The sequence below is a fragment of the Ochotona curzoniae genome, unplaced genomic scaffold (genome assembly GCF_017591425.1).
Source record: "Ochotona curzoniae isolate NIBS_2020 unplaced genomic scaffold, NIBS_Ocur_1.0 contig_908, whole genome shotgun sequence".
In the NCBI taxonomy this organism is placed as follows: Eukaryota; Metazoa; Chordata; class Mammalia; order Lagomorpha; family Ochotonidae; genus Ochotona; species Ochotona curzoniae.
The window spans coordinates 11,757,965-11,778,155 of record NW_024466607.1 but is presented as its reverse complement, the minus strand read 5'-3'; the positions used below and the strand labels follow the sequence as shown (position 1 = coordinate 11,778,155).

At 52.7% G+C, this 20,191-nt stretch overlaps 1 protein-coding gene across 4 annotated transcripts in view; it reads right to left on the bottom strand.

Annotated features, from left to right (window-relative positions):
* The window catches only part of TRAK1 (trafficking kinesin protein 1), an 85,739-nt gene that overhangs the window by 24,150 nt on the left and 41,398 nt on the right, over nucleotides 1-20,191 (bottom strand). For 3 of the 4 annotated variants that reach the window (XM_040994295.1, XM_040994297.1, XM_040994294.1), the window contains 4 exons: nucleotides 6,500-6,576; nucleotides 1,155-1,271; nucleotides 808-908; nucleotides 344-452 (listed from right to left, as the gene is read on the bottom strand). In XM_040994295.1, the coding sequence (XP_040850229.1) occupies nucleotides 344-452; nucleotides 808-908; nucleotides 1,155-1,271; nucleotides 6,500-6,550 (378 nt within the window). In that variant the 5' untranslated portion in view covers nucleotides 6,551-6,576. Of the gene's footprint in view, nucleotides 1-343; nucleotides 453-807; nucleotides 909-1,154; nucleotides 1,272-6,499; nucleotides 6,577-18,546; nucleotides 18,665-20,191 lie in introns of those variants that run through there. The other variant, XM_040994296.1, reaches the window with a different exon arrangement.

Here is a 20,191-nt window from a genome sequence, read left to right as displayed (position 1 = left end):
TTTAAAAAAAGAAAGGGGGAAAAAACAAACAAAGAGTAGGCGAAGTGCCTTGCCAAGAGGAACTACTGAAAAGTACAACCCCAACCTTCACAACCATCCCCAAGTGCTTCCGGGTCCCACCCTGGGGGCAAACCAGACTGGCAGAAACAGAAGGTGCCTCCGGGTCACTTCCCTGGGGGAGCTCCCCAGCCTGGCTTTGGCCCTGGCTGTGCACGAGGTGGGTTTGTGGCTCTGCCCAGGGTTGGGGAGGGGCCAGGATGCACATATCCTTTGCGAACCGCATGGGGCCTGAGCCATGGGCCCAGCAGTGATGGGAGTGGTGAGGGCCGGGGCTGCGCGTCACCTCGGATCGCAGGACCACATTCTCCTCTTCCAGGTCCTTGAGCTTCTTCTGCAGGGAGTCCAGGTGGAAGTAATTTTGCACAGAGGAGGAGGACTCATTCCTCTTGAGCCTGGGGAAGGGATAGCAAGCTCATCGCACGCCTTGGGGTCCCCTGGCCGGCCTCGGGGAGGCACAGTCGGGCAGCTGCCGGGCAGCAGGGACGGCAGGGACCCAGAAAGGCTGCGTCCCACCCTCGGGAAACCACGGCAGCCACAACCCCCAACACAAGGGCCGAATCGGCTCCATCTTTAGGCCACATGTCTCAGGGAAGGCTGCGGGGTTCCCTAACACGTGCAGTGTGCCTCCCCGTGGCAAGGCCACCGCCTGCACCTCTCATATGGGAAAGCCTACGGCCTGGTCTGCAGGAGGCCATCAGCACACCCCGCCTAGAGGGCTCCCGGCACCCTTCCCCTCCAGGGACTTACGGCGTGGAGCACACCGACTCGGGCTCGCTCTCCTCCGCGGCGCTCGTGTAGAATTGTAGCAGCTCATCCTTCATGCACAGCTCGTGCCGGAGCTGGGACACCTGCAAAAGCGAGCCCATGGCCTGCTTCGTGCAAGGCCGGCGACAAGCTCCTCGTGCTGGGACAATGGACAGCTGGTGAGGGCTAGGTACAGAGCTTCGAGGCTCTAAGGGGTCATGGCCGAGCTTGCAGCTCTGGGCTCAGGCCAGCGCTGTTCCTGGGAAGGGGGGAGAGGCGGGGGTGGAGAAGGCACAGGCTTCTGCTCCCCAATCCCCAGCCCCAGAGCCCACGCACACTCCATCCCTCACCTCTTCCCTGATGTGTTCCACCTGCTCCTCCAGCAGCTCGTTCCTCTCCGTCAGCGTCTTGTTCTTCTTCAACAATGACTGGCCGATGCGAGCGGCCAATTCTAGATCCCGCTCTTTCTAAGAAAGGGCAGAGGGAGACCGGGCAGTCAGCAGTAGCCTGGCACGTCCCCAGCGGATGTCAGCGTCCAATGTGGACCTCAAGGGTATCGGGCAGCGACACGGCAGTGTCCAAAAAAAGTGAAACCTGCCAGCAGACAATGCTTTGCAGAGATGTTCAGTATTTGTGCAACATTCTATGCTGCACGTGCCAGGGCGAATGCCCAAAGTAATGTTAAAATGGTCTTGCCTTAGAGCCAAGAGCTGTCACAAAGAGCTGACATTGGTGGGGAAGGGCAGGGAGTTACTAAGTTCTTTACCTTTGCTTGCTAGGAAGCAAACAAGTTTAATGTTACTACAAAAAAACCAAGTCACTTTTTATTTCTACTTCGTTTTCAGAGGGGAATACTTAGGCTTTAAAAAAAAAAAATTACTGGGCCCGGCGCGGTGGCGCAAGTGGTTAAAGGTCCTCGCCTTGCACGCCCGGGATCCCATATGGGCGCCGGTTCTAATCCCGGTAGCCCTGCTTCCCTTCCAGCTCCCTGCCTGTGGCCTGGGAAAGCAGTCGAGGACGGCCCAAGGCTTTGGGAACCTGCACCCGCGTGGGAGACCCGGAAGAGGCTCCTGGCTTTGGATCGGCATAGTATCGACCCGTTGCGCTCACTTGGGGAGTGAATCATCGGACGGAAGATCTTCCTCTCTGTCTCTCCTCTCTGTATATCTGCCTTTCCAATAAAAAAAAAATAATAAAAATAAATCTTTAAAAAAAAAAATTACTGAGTTTCAGGCCCAGTGCGGTAGCCTAGTGGATAGAGTCCTCGCCTTGCATGCACCAGGATCCCAGCCTCTTCTTTTTTTTTTTCAAAGATTTATTTTATTTTTATTGGAAAGGCGGATATACAGAGAGGAGAGACAGAGAGGAAGATATTCCATCCGATGATTCACTCTCCAGGCAGCCGCAACGGCTGGAGCTGAGCCAATCCAAAGCCAGGAGCCTCTTCCGGGTCTCCCATGTGGGTGCAGGGTCCCATCCAGCTCCCTGCTTGTGGCCTGGGAAAGCAGTTGAAGACGGCCCAAAGCCTTGGGGCCCTGCACCCGTGTGAGGGACCCAGAAGAAACGCCTGGCTCCTGGCTTTGGACTAGCTCAGTTCCAGCCGTTGCGGGCTACCTGGGGAGTGAACTAGCGAATAGGAAATCTTTCTCTGTATCTCTTTCTCTGTAAATCTAACTTTCCAATTAAAAAAAAATCTTAACAAAGCACTTCCGATGTGCAGTTTAGGGCAGATAGAGGGCTGGGAAGGGGGTCTTGGGTCTCTCTCTCCCCTGACCCTGGCATTTCACCTCCCTGGTCCCAAGCTTTGGCGAGGCCTGGCCACTCTGCAGTGGGGGGACGTGCTGGGCACCAGGTCACCCTACCTCCAGTGCTATCATGCTTGTCACCGCAACTGACATTTGCTCTCTGTTAAGCACGACAGTGTGGGACTGAAAATGCCAACACGTGCGTCACTTCATAGGGAACTCGCTGTGCTCACGGTTACCCGTGTAATGGCAGTGGGTCACACCGAGGTGAGCTTCTTACAGCAGGTGTTGTTCACACTGTGACGAGTGACCCCGCGCTCGGAGTTGGGGCTCTGTTGGACAGAAGGGCAGGACAGCTGAGCTGGCCTTGGAAGAATCTAGTGTTAGCCATTCATCGAGTTGCAGGATGACCCAGTGTCCATGGCGTTTACTTCTAACTTCTTGCACAAGTGACCCCTGCTCTTCCAACACGACAACAGCACACACTGCTAATTACAGGAAGGTCACCAACTCAGGAGCACAGCAGTGAGGTCACAGACAACTGGAGAGGGGACGGGATTCTGGACTGAACTAGCTCCCTCTCTTCCCTTCCGTTGGGTTGTTTCTAACCCAGTCCACGGCATATGTGGGCAGGGCCTTTCCAAGGGGCCAGGGTGTGGTTCAATGCCAGACCAAATAAGACCCCCATTTCCAGGCGTCTAGTCACGCTGGCCACTGCCTACGGAGAGGGGTCCTTGACTCACAGAACCTTGTCATGTCCCAGGCTCAACAGTGGTGTTTATTTAGTAGCTAAGGGGAAAAGATCCCAACAATTGTATGAGGGAACTTAGAGAATTCTCATCTCAGGGCCAGACCCCCAAACTCTGCATGTGGACCAACTGGTTCCGGCTGGCTCGCATGCAGCTGGGGCTGCAGTGCCAACAGCCACTTCTCTGCCCAGGTCTGGTCTCCATAAACCTGACTCAAGTCAATCCGATTGCTCTGCCAGAGCAGGTCCTCACGCTGAACCTGCTTGGTGCCCATCGGCTCACTGCCTGACTGCCCGCCCTGCACTGTCCCCCCACATGTACGCTGCAGGGTACAGCCACCATCACGCATGCCCTGGCCATGCTGTTTGCGCATCTCACTGTAAACCAATCAAGCAAAAAGCTACAAGCCCCTCCCAGAGCACCTGAGAGCTGTACAAGGCTTCCCAGGGCACAGAGAGTGAATGGAGAAGAGGCAGGGTGGGGGTGAAGTGAGGGTTGGGATAGAACCTCAGTCATGAAGCCCATCCCCCACTGATACCTCAAACCGCAGCCCTGCGTTTGGCCTGGCTCCCCTGCAGGGTCTCGCTCTTTCTGCACAGGATGTTGCATTCTTTTCCTTCTTTATTAGTAACATCTAGTATGTTCTAGTATGTTCTCACCTCCAGGAGTAGTGTGCAGGACCTTGCCAGATGCACCCAGTACAGTGCAAGTGGATCCAGCCATGCCGCTGGCGTCCCCATTTCACCTTCTCTTCCTCTGAGTCGGCAGCTTCCCAGCTCCCTCCTTAACCCCCAGCTCTGAATAGGACGGAGGACCTCCTGACACCTGCCCGGCCATACTCACTGTCCCCATTTCTGCAACATCCAAGACATGGGACCACGCCCTGTGTCCACAGATGGGCGAGGGGATTAAGAATGTGTGGGAATATTACTCAGTGCTTCAAATGAATGGAATCCTAGTCATTATAAAGAACACTCGTGCTGGGCGGGGTCATAATAAAAGTCTTGATGAAGTGAAAATTTTAAACCATTGATTGTAGCAGCATTCGACTTTCTCATTTTACCGAGGCAACAGTTTGGCTGGGTTCTTCCTTGAGAAGTACAGGATGACAGAAGCTAGCCAACAGGAAATGGAAGTTCAAAAGCCAACACAACAAGTAGGAAATGTCCACTGGACTAAGTGACAACGAGAATAACAGACTCTTGATCAATTCCTTCCGGCCCCTGGGTACAAGCTGCTGAAATGAGGCAAGGAGGGGCTCACTGTAACTATATATTCCCTCTTTTTGGTGATGCTTTGCTTAAAATGACTGTAGCTTTAGCCTTGCTTCCTTTTTTTTTTTTTAAACCAATGAACTTGCACTGTGACACCCACCAGCGACAGGAACAGCCAGCCTCGTGCCCTCAGCAGGTGAGTCATCCCATTCACTGATTTCAGGATAAACAGCATGACTAAGGAGCAGGGAAGCCTCCCCATTCCTGAGGAGGAGCTGAGCCTGGCTCAGAGGGGCATCCTGGCCAGTGGCCAGCCAAGGCATGCCACAGAAACCTTCTTCTTTAAAACCAGTAGCGTGCTCACCACATGGGCCAAGCGACTCCCTCCCTACCTGTCCCGTGGCAGGTGTACAAACCAGCACCATTGACAGAGGAGGCAGAGCTGGAGTACAGAAAGGTATGGGCCTGGTGCAACCATCTCGAGACTGGGATGGTTAGGCGGTCACCGCAAACCCGCCCAGTTCCACGGAAAGGCAGGGAACTCTGATTCTTATCAGGGCAAGGAACATAGTGGCACTTGCTTCATGCAAAACCCTGAGATACAGACACACCCACACAATAACCTTCTGGAAGATAAGGCCATGCAAAGAACCAGAGAGACTGCCCAGGGCCCGGCGCCATGGCTTAGTGGATAAATCCTTGCCTTGCATGTGCTGGGATCCCATATGGGCACCAGTTCATAACCTGACTGCTCCACTTCCATCCAGCTCCCTGCTTGTGGCCTGGAAAAGCAGCAGAGGATGGCCCAAAGCCTTGGGACCCTGCACCCATGTGGAGACCCTAAAGAAGCTGCTGGCTCCTGGCTTGGGACCAGCTTAGTTCTAGCCATTGCAGTCCCTTGGGGAGTGAACCAGGGGACAGAACATTTTTCTGTCTCTTCTGCCTTTTCAATAAAAATATATAAGTATTTAAAAAAGAGAGACTGCCCATCCAAGCTCCCCAGTTTGTTCTTTAAGATTGAGGCCACGCTCCTTCCATGGCTGTGGTCACACAGTGGGGGCAGGCAAGGCAGGAATAGATTCCTGACACGGGCATCAGTATGAAGGGCTCAAACTGTCAGCTCCTTTCCAAGTGGTCCTCAAGCGTCCCTGCTGAAAAGGGCCATGACCTGGGAGGAAATGGGCCAGTGCAGCGAGCTGGGACATGGTCACGGCCAAGGACGGCAAGCCAAGGACTATGACAGGCACGCCTCCTCCTGGGGAGCGCACCCTGCAGGGGAGAGCCTGTGTTTTGAGCTCCAGCTCTGCTCAGGACTGCATCCCTCAGGAGTGTGGGTGTCCGGGAGATGCTGAGGGGATCACCGGAGCTGAGCGAAGTGCAGCTGAGGTTCCGGGACCACAAGGGATGGCCTTGGCATTAACTAAAGATAGGGCTGGAGGACCTGGCTCACTAAAGACGATGACCCGCAACCCTCGACAGTGGTCTCCCACACGGCTTTCCCTCCTCTCTTCCTGGGACCATGCAAAGGAACAGCTGTGATCTGAGTTCATTCTCAGATTCGAGAGCAGACCCAATGGCCTACACGTTAGCACCTGTCTGTGAGAGCTGATTCGGAGTTGGGACCGGTGTTGGAGGATGGGTGTTTACTCAACGAATCTTTTCTAAGACCCTGGCCTGGCTGGTCCTATTCTAGGAGCACCAAAACATCAACGGGAAAAAATCGGAATGGCACAACACATTCGGCCTACTGAGGCACTACTGTATTTTGTATCATTAATATATGTGTCTAGTATCATTTATATTGAAAAAAAAAATCTCAAAAAGCTGGATAAAATTACCGCTGCAAAGGCCTCCTCAACTCCTGGTTCGAAAAGCAGTTACGAACGTGAGACCCCGCGAGGCCCCACTCTCCGAGTCTCCTCGCTGACGCCGACAGCCACGTGTGCCTCCACCAGCAACTCCTTCCCCCTTCCCGCCACGTGCTTACCTCCTCCAGAAGCCGGGTGACAGCGTCGATGTCATTGTATGTCTTAGTCATCTGGCCAACTCTTTCAGCGCATAAAACTGCAAGACACGGAAGGGACAGTGAGACCCCAGGGTCGTACCCTCGAGCACCCTAAAGTTGTGTGTCTGTGAGGACAAGGGGCCACGGGTTTTCCTGGGTTCAATTCACGCTGTAGTCAACATTCTTGGCTTTTGTTTCCCATTTCCAGGTATGAGATTGAGGTTGGAGGGGGTGAGTGTTATCTCCAGGAAGTCTCACATAGGCAGGGGAGGAAGGGCGTGCAGGCACACGCATGTGCATCTGTAAAGGGGAAGTAGGGCCAGGCAGTGAGTGGAAAGGGCTCTGGCCTCCTCTAAACCCAGCATGGGTGCATGCATTCTCAGGTGGCAGCACAGTCCCTGTATGGAAATTACCAGAAGGGTGCGTAGGGTCTGGCCCCTGGTAGCCACATGAGCCCCACCTGCGTGGACAGAGGCAGTTCCTTCTGGAAACACCAACAGGATGGCACGGTGAGTGGCACAGCCCCCTCTGCCTGTCGCATCATGACACTGAGGCTAAGGAACAATTCCAGCAGCTTGAAAAGCAGGGTGATCTATTTTTAAAAATATAAACCAAAATTCCTGCATGCCTCCCTCCCCCAGCTCGTGGCACTACTGTATCACAGATACAATTTACTATCATGAGAGGGGGCAGTACAAAACCACTTCACCCCTGTTGTCCTTTTTGTTGTCTTCCATTGGAAAAATAAAAGAAAGATTGTAACATAAAAGAAGGTTCTAGTCGATTATATATAATCTTGGGGTTGTCTTACTTTAAACCGATAGCAAAGACTAGACTTGCAGGTCAACAAGGCGGTGTTCGCATTATTCTGGGTGGGAGGGAGGAGTGAATGCTGACTTCGGGTCGAAGTGGTCAAAGTGCATCTGTCCTTTGGAACCTGTCGCTCTAGGGTGGAACAGCAACTTCAGCGATGCTTGGTGAGGGAGACTTAGCCTCCACTGGCGGGGAGAGGTAACACTTTGGCAATGACTCACACACTCAGTTAATAGCCCAGGGGAGGCAGCTTGGCAATGCCATGCTGTACAGAGTCCAAGGCCAGGCTAGCCAGTGGCAGCTGGAATTCAATAGGTCTCTAAATATTTCATTAAATGCAAGCAGACATCACCCTAGTCGGTGAGCTCAGAGAAATCTGACCTGCTGGAATGATTTCCTAGCTGAAGGAAGGGGAAAGGACATGAAATCTGGGTCTAAATCAGAAACCTTAGGCTCAAGGAGCCTCAGAGCTGGGAGTTTGGGCTCCCTTCCCTAACCGCCTGGGGCTGCTATCCATCCAGGCCTTTCACCCAGAGACTCTCTTTTCCCCTGAAGGCAATAGTGTATTCTCTTGGGGCATTATCCTCCCCTGCTTTCCCTCCCACCCCGCTTCCCTCCCACCTCCACCCTGCCCAGAGCAGTCAGGGAGGGAGTGGCACTGGGGCACTGGGATCGATAAGCCTGGAATTAAGTATCTGATTTGATGACATGTGGACTCCCGGCCTGAGCTGGCTCATGGGTTGGAGGTCAGATTTCCACGCCATCAGCAGGCATGCACACTCCCCTTGAGGAGACCACATCCTGCCAGGGAGTAAGAGTTGGAATTGCCACTTCTCCATTTCTATGCCAGTCCGAGACAACGATCGCCTCTCCAGCTGAGTTTCTGAAGGATGTCATTCTGAGGCTGTCTCATTCGTCCTGTAAGGCTAACACTATGTGGTCCTAAGACTGAGGCTGTCTCATTCGTCCTGTAAGGCTAACACTATGTGGTCCTATAATGCAGGAATCCCACAGGCCCTGAAGCAGGTGCCTGCCTAAGTCACATCACATCACAAAAGGGATGCCGACACCAAGATGAGCCGCAGCCTCACGCTGATTTCCTGAGTGTTAACTGCACTTGCATGTGAGTGTGTGTGTGTGTGTGTGTGTGTGTGTGTGTGTGTGTGTGTGTGTGTGTGTGACTACACAGTTTTAAACCTCTGTGCAGGTTTGTGGATCCACAACCACAAAGATCCCTTCATGCTGGCCTTCGGTAGAGCAAATTTTTAAAATCTTGATAATTATTTTTAACAGCTGAACTCAATACAGTGCCCACGTGGGCCAACACTCTCTTTGGCACTGCTTTCTTGGGAGCAGGCAGTCACCGCCCGCACAGGGCGGGGAGGCCAGGTAGGTGTGCCTTGTCACATGTCCCCGACACGGCACCCCTGCAGCTGGGGGTCTAGCCATACAATGTCAGAGGCATCAGTGAATAAAAACATGACAAATTACCCCCCAGCCATGCAAGTCTGATCATTCCAGTTGTGTTTCTATAGATACACACAATCCCAGTGAGAGGAGGGAACGGGGAAGAAAAATGCATAAATTGATAATGCATAAGAAACGATAAGGCTAGCATCACACATACTAACATTTGGATAAGATTACAAGTTTTCATTTTCTTGTGTGTGTGTGTTTAGGGATCTTTTTAGTAACTGTTCACTGATGGCAAAAAAAAAAAAAAAAAAAAGTACTTCAACATTTTCCAGAGAGTACATAGTTAACGACAACTGCTAGCCATGGACACTGTGCCTTCATCAGCTTAGGGTGACCAGATGACCCGGTTCCAGCTGACCTTCACTGTGCCCGCTGACCTTGACCAGAAACCAGTCATAGTCCTTAGTAAGGCAACCTCATGTGACCCTTTGAGCATCTCTAAGGGGTAGGCACGGACATTACCACACCTACAAACTGGAAGCCAAGGCTCGGAGAGCTTCAGAAACTTCCCAGTGCCCCTAGGCTAACAAGCAGCCAAACTTCAGATCAGAACCCCCTTCCTCCTGCCAAGCAGAGCCAGCGGCTGATCTTTATGGCACCCCTACTATGCCAAAGGACTTACTCTGCTTCCTCAATTAAGCTCCACCATCACCCCACAAGGAAAGCACAGAGAGCAAGAAACGGAGCCACCGTGATGTGAACAATCCGACATTCAGGACCCAGCCAAGGTCACGGAGCAGGAAGAGAGGCTGCACTGCAGAGCCTGGGGGATAGGGGGTGGCGGGGAGGGGAGCAGCCTGGCTCCTGTACCCACAGACAGCAAGGGCAAGGCAGGGCCAGCACAGCTCAACAAGGTTAAGGACATGGGCAAACAGGGTGAGACGCACGTGCAGGAGACAGAGGGGAAAGAAAGAATTTCTGATCTCTGTGTTTTCCTAGGAGACTCTCCCAAGGCCCCTGGAAGGCCAAGTTTCCTGGTCCTTGCAAAGAGGGGTGGGGGGCAGGGCGAGGGTAAGGAGGGTAGGAAAATTACAAGCCTGGCCTTGACAGGTCTGGGCACCGGCTATACTTGGCAGGCTCAGGGTTTTCAGGCCTGCACCAACGGTGCTACTGTCACCAGGCTTCTCTCGGCGGGACAACAGCCAAGGTTGAGTTCTGTTTCTCACCCAGGGAGTGTGCCCATGTACATTCAGGCCCCCTCAAAAAATGTGCCCTTGCCCCCTGCCCCAGAAATCAAGAAGCAGTCATACATTCATATAATAATTTAGCATTCCAAAACAATGGAGTCTTGCATTAAGGCTTATGCCTGAACTCCACTTTTGAAATGCTCTTGTAAACTTAACATTTTCTTCTTGGTCTGCTCCTGCCCACAAGGGCAAGAGGCATGGGTTGAGAACTTGACAGCCATAGCTAAAAAGCTCCCCATGAAATGAGCGTTCCCCTCCATGCCAAGTTTCCAGGCCATGACAAAATACACATCCTGAGAAGCTCTGTGCACTTGTTTGCAATCTAATACATCCCTGCTCTGCCTAAAAACCTTCACCAAGGCAGCCACTGCCTTCCAAGAAGAGGCCTCAACCTATGGGACACGCAGGGAATCAGCCTCACCTGGTCCTACCCCCCCCCCCCACCCCCACAGTGCCTCCTCACCTACCGCCCAGGCGCATCCAGAGCATCTGCAGCCAGCGATGCCCTTGCAGGTGTCTGGCCTGGCGCACACACACCCGCGTCTTCCTTCTGCAGGGGCTGTCTTCCTCCCACGTCTCCATCCGGGAATTCCTTGCCCCTCCCGTGGCCCGCCAAGATGCTCCAGCTGGCGCCCGATTGGAGCCTCAGCCTTTCTGTCCGCTTTTTGTGAAAGCTGCAGTTTTTCCAGTCTGCTGCAGACATCAAGACCAGGCTGATTGGGCAAAGCGCTTTTGACAAGGGGGCCACCTTTATAAATGCCTGCTGCGACTCAGCTCACAGCGGCGGCTCTTGCTGATCTCGGCCAGACGCAGAGGGGGATGCTGAGTTAGACCCATCTGTACCCCCAACCCCTCACTGCTTTATCACGGGGAAATATGGGTTCCCATGAACTGTGCCAGGTCACCAAAGACAGATTCTTGCAGTCTCCTTGGGAGTTGCCAGCAGGAAACGAATGCAAATGACCACACAGACACAAACCTATGTGCAACTGGTGAACAAAACGTGACCTCATGTCTGTGATGAAGCATTACTAGGTCAAGCAAAAGAACACAGTTCCAACACATGTCATGGCATGGATGAAGCTTGAAATGCTACAATAAGTCAAAACCACCATCTACAACATAAATCTATTCCCATTGGGTACCAAGAAGCAAACCACAGGGATTGGAAGCAGGCGAGTGATTTTCTAGAACTGAGGGTGGGAGTGTGAGATTTTCTAGAACCGAAGGTGGGAGTGCGAGTTGGCTATAAAAAGCTCGAGGGACAATTCCAGGAGGATGCAAAGCCCTCGAACTGGATGATGGAGATTGTCACCTGACTCAGTAAATATACTCAAAACCACTGGCCTGTCCAGTTAAACAGAATGAATTTTTGTTTCTAACATTATTCTTGGAAGGCAGAGTTATAAAGAGAGAGGGGAGGAGAGAGACAGACTCAGAGAGAATATGTCTCCACTGGTTCACTACTCGGATGGCTGCAACAGCCAGAGCAGGACCAGGTCAAATCCAGGAGCCTGAAACTCCACCACAGTCTCCCGTACAGGTGCCAAGGGCCCAGAGACTTGGGTCAGCTTCTGCTGTTTCCCCAGGGCATTAGCAGGACTTGCTGTGCTGTGATGCTGGTCCAATAAAATGAGTGAATGTTACTGCGTGTGAAGTAGACCTCAACATTTTACGCTGCCAAATAACACGCAAACACGCACTGCAAACAAACCACCCCACATTCCAACTCCTTCCTTGTGGCGCAGTGAAGCGCAGACATCCTCGGTAGCATCTCAGCCCCTGGCTGAGCCTTCCCCGTGAGGCAGCCAAACTGCCTAGGGATCGCTCATCACCCATGAACACCTGCTGAACACTGAACTGCTGCCTGGGATGCCCACATCCCACAACAGAGAGCCTGGGGTCCAGTCCCTTTCTCTGCCTCCGACTCCTGCTTCCTGTGACGGTGCACCTTGAAAGGCTTCGGGTGATGCTGTCAAAGGCTGTGGGAGACCTGGATGGAGCCCCTGGCTCCTGGCCTGGCTGGGCCCAACCCTCGTTGTTGCAAGGCATTTGGAGATTCAATCAGTAGATGGTAGCATGCATGTTCTCTCTCTGCCTTTCAACTACATAAAATCAAGAAAAACTAAAAAGAGAGAAGAAGCCAGCACTGATGAGACACACATACATGTTCTCATTTGGCCTCAAGGAGATGAAGTTATTTTCAACTTGCAGAATTGTCCTTAAAACCTGGTCAGAAGGGCAAAAAAAAAAAAAATGCACAGCACATGCATAAGGACGCAGAGGGCCATCCTGTGCAATGACTCGGAGCCGTGTGTGAGCTCCTCCGCCCGGGCACACACACTTCCCAACCCTTCCACGGTCCCTCACCAGGCGCTGTTCCTCAGTGTTTATTTTCAACATAATTTAGATTCAATAGTACAAGTGAATTAGCTCCCAACACCTGTAAGACTCGCCTTTTCTTGGTTTCCCAAAGAAACAAAAGAGAACTATTCCGGTGCAGTCCCTGAAGTCGATACTGGATGGGGCGAGGAAACAAAAGGGGGGGTGGAAAAGGAAGCATAATTTAGTTTCATTCAGATTCAAGAGTCCTCATGTCAACGTCACACACACACACACACACACACACACACACACACACACACACACACACACGCCACAGTGCAGCCACAGGCAACTCTACAAACACAGGTTCACAAATGTCCCACAGCCCTTTGTACCTGGGCTGCATGAGTCACGTACGTGAAAACTGCCAAGTCTTGGTTATATTGGGTCAAATACAGAGATGAAACTCAAAAAAGAAAAATAGAAAAAAGGAAAAAAAAAAGCAATGGAAGGGTGAGGAATGGTGGGGGAGGAGGGAGTGGGTGTTTAGCCCATCCCATCGCTCTCCCATGTCTGAGTACCCGGGTCTGATTCCCAGCCCTGGCTGCCACTTCCAGCTTCCTGCTAATGAGCTGGAGAAGTAGATGGCAATGGCCCATCTGGGAGGTCAGGGCTGCATTCCTGGCTCTTGGCTACCTGGCTATTGCGAGCATCTAGGGTGTGAGCCAGTGGATGGGAGTGCTGGCGTGCGTGCTCTATCTTTCCTTATCAGATAAGCAGATTTTTAAAAACCAATTTGCAAAGAACAGCTCATTTCTAACACCACCCTTTCTCATTGCCTCAAGATAAGCAAACGCAAAGGAGCAGCCATCCAGAAAAGGGAAGGCAAGCTCAAGTTCAATATGACACAGAAGGATGATAAGGAAGGAAAAAAGATGCCTTCATGGAAGCAGCTATGGTCTCAGGCCAGAAGCAAACAGCAGGCAGTGACCACTCTTCCACGGGAGCACTGGGCTTTCTGCTGAGACCTGTCAGCAGGTCTCATGGCCAGCAGTGGGGCCGGCTCAGAGCGAGGTCTGCCATGAACTGCCTGGTCATTACCCATGGCCCAGCCTTGTCACGGATGGGCAGAAGCGAGGTGTTCCTGGACAATGGCAGACTTGCACACACTGTAGCTCCGGCTTCATTTTACTGTCCCTCAGGAGAGTGCTTGGCGCAACTATTTCCCTGGCTTCCCTTCCCTGCGCCTCGCTGGTGCTGGCAGCAGGACACCAAGGTAACTTAGTGACAACACAGAGAAAAAATGAAATGACTGTTACAGGGACCACAACACGCCAACAGCTGCCCTGGGCACTCTAATGCAGACACAAGCATCCTTTCACTTAAAACCCAGAACAGTCCTATTTATAACAAACCCAACAGGAGTGAGGCCAAGGCCTGCTGGGATATAACAGTAGAGTTAGGTCAGGCTTGTTGGATGCTGATCTCAGATTGGAAGACCTTGTGTCAGACTCCACATCCATCCACCCTGTGTTCACGGCTGTCCCACTGGAGATGGGAAGACACAGCCCAGGTCACAGAGCTATGGTAGGAGGGCCTGAATCTGCTGACAATACCACCCCCAAGCTGCGGACCCCCAATCACTATCTATGCGGTAAATCAATGAATCTCACCCTCAAGGCATTCTTGATCTACAGGAAAAGGGAAGACAGGTGCACAGATGAACATAAGACAGAGCAGCAAGTAGCAGGTGTTACTGCTGGTGCTGGGAAATTTAATTCTGGGGTGGCAGAGGGACAGGGGACAGGCCCCCCAAAATGAGCAGAGCAGCCAGAGGCCCCAAGATACAGAGGTCAGAAGAGAGCGTTGTCCATGGCCAGTGTGAGGTGACACTGGCACCCCTGTTCCAGCAGAAGAGCCACCTGCAGGGGGTAGCTATGGATATCAAAAACCAAATCAGCAACAGAGAGGAAGATGACAAGGCCATGAGCCAGGAGACCTTTGTCACAGTGCTGTCTGTGGTTGGCACTGATAAGCCGGCTGGACTTCTTTGTCACCCTTGACCCTACAGGAAAGTAGAACTAGTGCCCTTGAATGCCACCTTACATACGTGTCAATGCAAACATGCGAGGCTCCTGCCCTGGGGCTGGCATGCCCCCTTTGTGGCCTGCACAGGCCTGAGCAGTCTCAGTCACCTTCAGATGTGGTGCACAGTGGGGGAGCCATCCTGTGTGGGTTCAGCCAGCCCTGCAGCCCAGGAGGGCCCTGGCAAGCTGGAGGATGGTGCTGGGTCAGTGCATCAGGGTTTTCCCAGCATGCTTTGGAACCCACATGGGAACAGCCAGCAGGATCTGCCACTGGACAGAGGAGGTCAGCTCTGGGCATTCTGTCAGGTTCCCTTCCCCAGCTGGCAATGTGTTCACCTCCTTTTCTAGACTCTAAGTTCTGGTTAAGTACTCAATGCCTGGGTATTGCCCTTTGTGCCAAAAGGGCTCTTGCTGCCCACTCACCCACCATGTGCAGCCAGCCCTAGAAAGGAAGGGGCTCGCTCCTACAGCCTGTGTCCTTACAGAGACTGGAGCTGGCGACGAGGGCGCTCACCAAACAGCACATCTCTTACGATCCCACCCCTTACTGAGCCATCCAGAATGACACAGGTTAAGCTGCTGCTCGAGACGCTGCCATCCCATTATGACAGCGCAGGTTCAAGTCCCAGTTACTTCTTTTCCAAGCTGGCTCTCTGCTAATGTGATGATAGTCCAAGTGCTTGGGCCCCTGCCACTCAAACGTGGGAGAGTTGGCTGGAGTTCCTGGCTCCTGACTTCAGCCTGGCCCAGCCCTGGCAGCTGCTGTGGCCATCTGGGGAGTGAACCAACAGAAGGAAGATCTTTTTCTGTCTGTCTCTCCCTCTCTGTCACTCTTTCTAATCAGTAAGTCAACAAAGTCTTAAAAGAAAAAAAAATCAAGAAAGAAAGAAAGAAAAGAAAAGGAATTTGCTTTGTACAACAAACCACAAGGAACTGGCAGTGAAATTCCACCTTTCCCCGGCTTGTTCCTCATGCCAGTTCTGCAGCTCAGGCACAGACAGGGGTGTGCCAGTGACTCCCTTCGCACGGGTCCGCCTGTCTGGTCTCTCTGCAGAGGGCAGCGGCGAATGCAAACACAGCCCTCCTCCGAGAGGAGCACCAGTGAATGCAAACAGCCCTCCTCCGAGAGGAGCACCAGTGAATGCAAACACACCCCTCCCCCCTGAGAGCACGGCTGGGCACTGGACGTGTACGACCTGCAGACATTGAGTGCGAATAAGTCCCTCTCCTTGCAAAGTTACTGACTAGCACGGCCTGCCCCTCCTGGTGATGGAACTCCAATGGAGCATCCACATTGCTCAAGAGGGTCAATGGAGATAACACGAAGGAAGGGCTTACAAGCAGGGTACGGTGGACAGGCAGACCTCTAAGCCAGGGAGAGGGATCTGCTGTGTGCTGACAGCTGGGCAACTCTGCACCAGGCTGACCTAGCTGTGCCCGAGGCACTTGGATTGCTAAACAGGAATAACTCTGATGTTGGAGTTTGGATGCTGGAAAGCACTACACACCCCACAAGCTGTCTGGGACAGGAACACTGCACCCTGCTCTCTGTAACAGAGCAATTCAGACTAATTCTGTCCTTGAGTTTTCAACCCAAAGTGCTTCTTTCAGATGAGCTGACACTGTTGAGAATCGCCGTAGATGCACACAGTACACATTTTGTTATTATATTATTCCTTGCTGAGCACATCTCTGCCACACACAGGACCTGCTTCCCATGGACAATTATATTGTGGCTGTGATGGAGAATGCCACGTGAGAGAGAGCATGTCCAGTAGCTTGTTCCTGGATCTGCCACACGAGTCCCCACCAGACTGATTGTGAAACCACACCCAAGCGGTTGCTAAGCTTACCCAGTCTCACCATAGACTTCCTTCAGGCCAGGAGAGGAGCCATGGCTCAAAAAGTGAGTTCGTTTTCCTTTCACAAAGAGAGTGAAGCATACTGGCCGTTGCTGCCAACACACATCGACCAGACAGCTCAGAGTATTTTATTAGAAAGAGACGGAACGGTGGGGGTAGGAAGAGGATGGGAACAAACCAGAGAAACAAGGAAACACGACTGCCCAGCATCAGATGGGGAATTCAGGGCGATGTCGCCCGTCTGTGAATTCCACTGGAAGGCAGACAAGCCAGTCTTTATGAGATGGGGAGTCACCCTGCGGGTGTGTGAACAACCCAGGTGTCTGAGCCCTGCCCTGCAGCTTCTGACCGCCCAGCAGGTCTGGAGTGGGGCCCAGGAACGTGCATTAACTCTTGGGCTTGGGGTGAGGTGTGATGGGGGCATTGATGTGGTGAGCTAGGGACTCTGCTCTGAAAAGTATGGGTATCGTGGTTAAGAGTATAGCCTGGAACTACCCCTTAGTTCTGGGACATCTCCAGATGACCTATTTTGGTTTTCTCCTGTGCGCTTATAAAACGGGGAGTTAGAATAGCATGACAGCTGGTATAGCGGTTGTGTGAGGGGTTGAAGGTATGAATCCACATTTAGCACTACAATGGGGCCTGGCACACAGCAGGTGCAAGATGACCACCACCACCATCATCACCATTATCTGGCTCTCAGTTCAAAAGAACGTTGATATATAGAGAGATATGTGAAGACAGTATGTACTGTGTGTATACAGGAAATACAGGCAACAAAAAACATTTTCTTCCCCTAACTTAGAGACGTGAGCAGAGTTCCAGGCTTTCATGCAGTCTTTGGCATTGCTGGCTTGGTGTCTGACTTTACAATTCCCCTTCCTGTGCTCCGTGGGCACAAGGTCTTTCATGCTTGGATGTGCATGCCCAGTGCATGCAGAGCTGCCTCTATGCAGATTCAGGGCCCCTGAGTTGCTGTGCTTCTAGCAAACTGGCAGGTGGCACTGGTGCAGGTTCTACTAGGGGCTACACGGAGAAGCTGATCCAGTTAAATAAATGTGGACTGGCCCCAGTCCTAAACGAGCAGACGGGCTGTCACCCCCACTCCCTGCCACCATTGGGCTCTAGGCCCCCAGGTTGTCTGTCACTACCTTCCCCTCCTCAGTTTCTTCACTACACAGCCTCAGGGGCACCAGCCAGGCTCCAGGTCTCAGCCCTGAATCGCCCTCGCTCTCCTGTGGCCTGTCCTACTGTCCCTCCTTCCCAGCAGAGCCTGAGCTGTCCTGGAGGCGAAGTGCTCGCATTTTCGGGACAGTAACCTCAAAAGGAAACCACTTTTCGACATGCGGCTGGCTATAAATAATTTCGAAATGAACATCATCCTTAGAGTGGAAAACAGACCAGTCAAACGTCTGCAGAGGAGTTCTGATTGTTTTGATCGAGAGAGAGAGAGAGAGAGAGAGAGAGAGAGAGGAGACAGACAGACACCTGGAGAATGCTCACAGGGTCCCTGTGGAAACCAATTGCTTCACCTGCTAGCTTCCCCTCCTCTGGCCTGTGGGTGAGAGCACCAGAACCCACACCAGAACACTCAGGCCCACATGTGGATGCCTCCTTGCTTCACTCCTCCACTCCTCACTCCACCCAGAGGTGCATTCCCTCTGATGTGCCTGGCCATGGGAGTGGGAAAGGGGTGGCCCTCCATGATTTCAAACTCTTTGAAAGAGTCTTCTTTTTTTAAATCCCTATTTCAAACCAGCTATGAACATTTTTCTTAAGTAAACACGGCCAGCAGGAGAACCTGCCACACTTAACCCTGCTTGGCTCTCTTATCTATGAACTGATCAAGACCAGTGATTGGAATCCTGAAGACACAGGTGCTGGAATGCCACAGAATAACAACAACAATAACAAGAGCAAACACTACCAGTGTTCACAACCCCACGGATGGACTCCAAAGTCCTCCAAGGAAGCAGCAGAGGCGGGGCTTACAGTCCTACACACTTGGATCTGGCTCGTCCGGATCCAGAAATGGCCCGTCAAATCGAGGGGGGAGCAAGCCGGGACGGCCGTTTCTGGGGAGGCAGGTGTTAACCAGAAAGGGCTGCTCTTCTAGGGACTGGGGAGAGGGGTCATACATGGGCATCAGTGAACCCCGTACTCCAACCTGCACCTCAGTTGGCAAACACCCCACACAAGTGCTGGGAAATCCCAACAGCCCGGCACAGTGCGACAAGAGCCTCGAGAGGATCAGATGGGAGCAAAGGATGGGCATTTACCCTCTTCCCAGAGGTCCGGGGTGTCCAGCTGCTGCTGCTCCGGGCAGGACCTCCTCTCTTCATCTTGACAGTCGTATTCAAAACACTCCTCTTCCCCTCCTGCGTCTCCCAGGGACATTGCTGGGGTGATCCCAAAGCTGAAACATCATCCTACAGGGCTGTTCTTGGGGCTGCTCTTGGCTGCCTGCCTACAGGAGCCATTGGGGCATTTGGTGGGGGAGGAGGGGACCGGCGGGGCTCAGGCTGGGTCCCGGCTGGCCCCGGGGCAGGTACTGCACCTGCCCTGGCTCAGCCAGGAGTGGAGCAGCAGCGCACAGGGTCATTGGCCCAGCATCACTTAGGGAGGACCCGGAAGGGGGTGTTTCCCAGGGAGGGACTGGGCGGGGAAAGCCACCTGCTGGGAGGGAGAACAGGCTGACAGGTGTTATGTAGAGGCAGGCGGGTGAGCAGGACCTGTCAAGCTGTCCCCGGGGAGCACCAAGGAATGGCAGCTTCCTGGAAGTGTGGTAGCAACCACGAGGGACAATAGGAGCCAAGCCTTTGGCGGGTACACCTGTGGAAAGGTGGGGCGCCGGTGGGAGGAGTTGCCCGGGTGAGAGATTGCCCAACAAACAGTCTCAGATGACAGATTTCCTGTGGGTGTGTCGCTGGAGGGGGCAGCAGCAACAGGTCCGACTGCCACAGGTGCCTGAGGACAGAGGCGAGCCAAAAGGGAGAGAGTGTGTGTCCCCTCTTCCAGCAAAAAATGAAATGGAAAAGGTGATAGTCACCGCTGCACGGGTTGAGGTAGCTAAGAACCGAATGCATTTTCTCTGTATTAATCTGTATTCTTTAAAAAAAAAAAAAAATCCCACTGTCACCCTCAATCTTTGCTTTCCTAAATGTATATAATCCTTTAGAACTGCCAGAACAAGGCAGCTCTCCCCTCAGAAGAGAGGATTGCTAACAGCTTGCTATGTGGCCTGTAAAAGCACTACACAGCCGACCTGCCAATTTTAGCATCAATTCCTGGACACTACTGGATTTTGCCTCTATTGGTGAGACTGGCAGCTTCCTACATCTGACCCACTGGGAGACAGCCCCAGGCCCTGGGATCTCAGAGGACCATTGCTCACGCGGTAACCTGCAGCCTTTAGGTTAGACCTGTACTGTGTTTCTGTGATTGGCTTCCCCCAGTTAACCAGGAGGAAGGTCTTAGCAGAGGCAAGGTCATCATGAAAGACTTGCAGCACCAAGTTCAGGGCCTGGGCCTCGGATGGGCCATGGACAAGGCTTTCCCCGTAAAGGCTCAGATGAGATCACACAGCAGTGCTTACAAGGAGCAAAACAGAATAGGACCAAGATTTGCATAGAAGATGAAACCATAGGAACGGATACCTTCTCTGGCCACATTTTTGGAACCTGAGTGGCTGCTATATTTTAATCGGGATAAAGATGACACCATTTGGACTGGGTGTGTCTGACCTAGCAGTGTAGACACCTGCACCACACATCATAGTGCTGGAACTCAGTTCCCGGCTCAGCGTGAGTCCAGCATCCTGATGCAGACTCAAATAACTGGGCCACGTAGGAGACCTGGGTGGAGTTCCTGGCCTCAGCCCATCTTAGCTTCAGCCTCTTGGGACACTTGGGAAGCAGACCAATG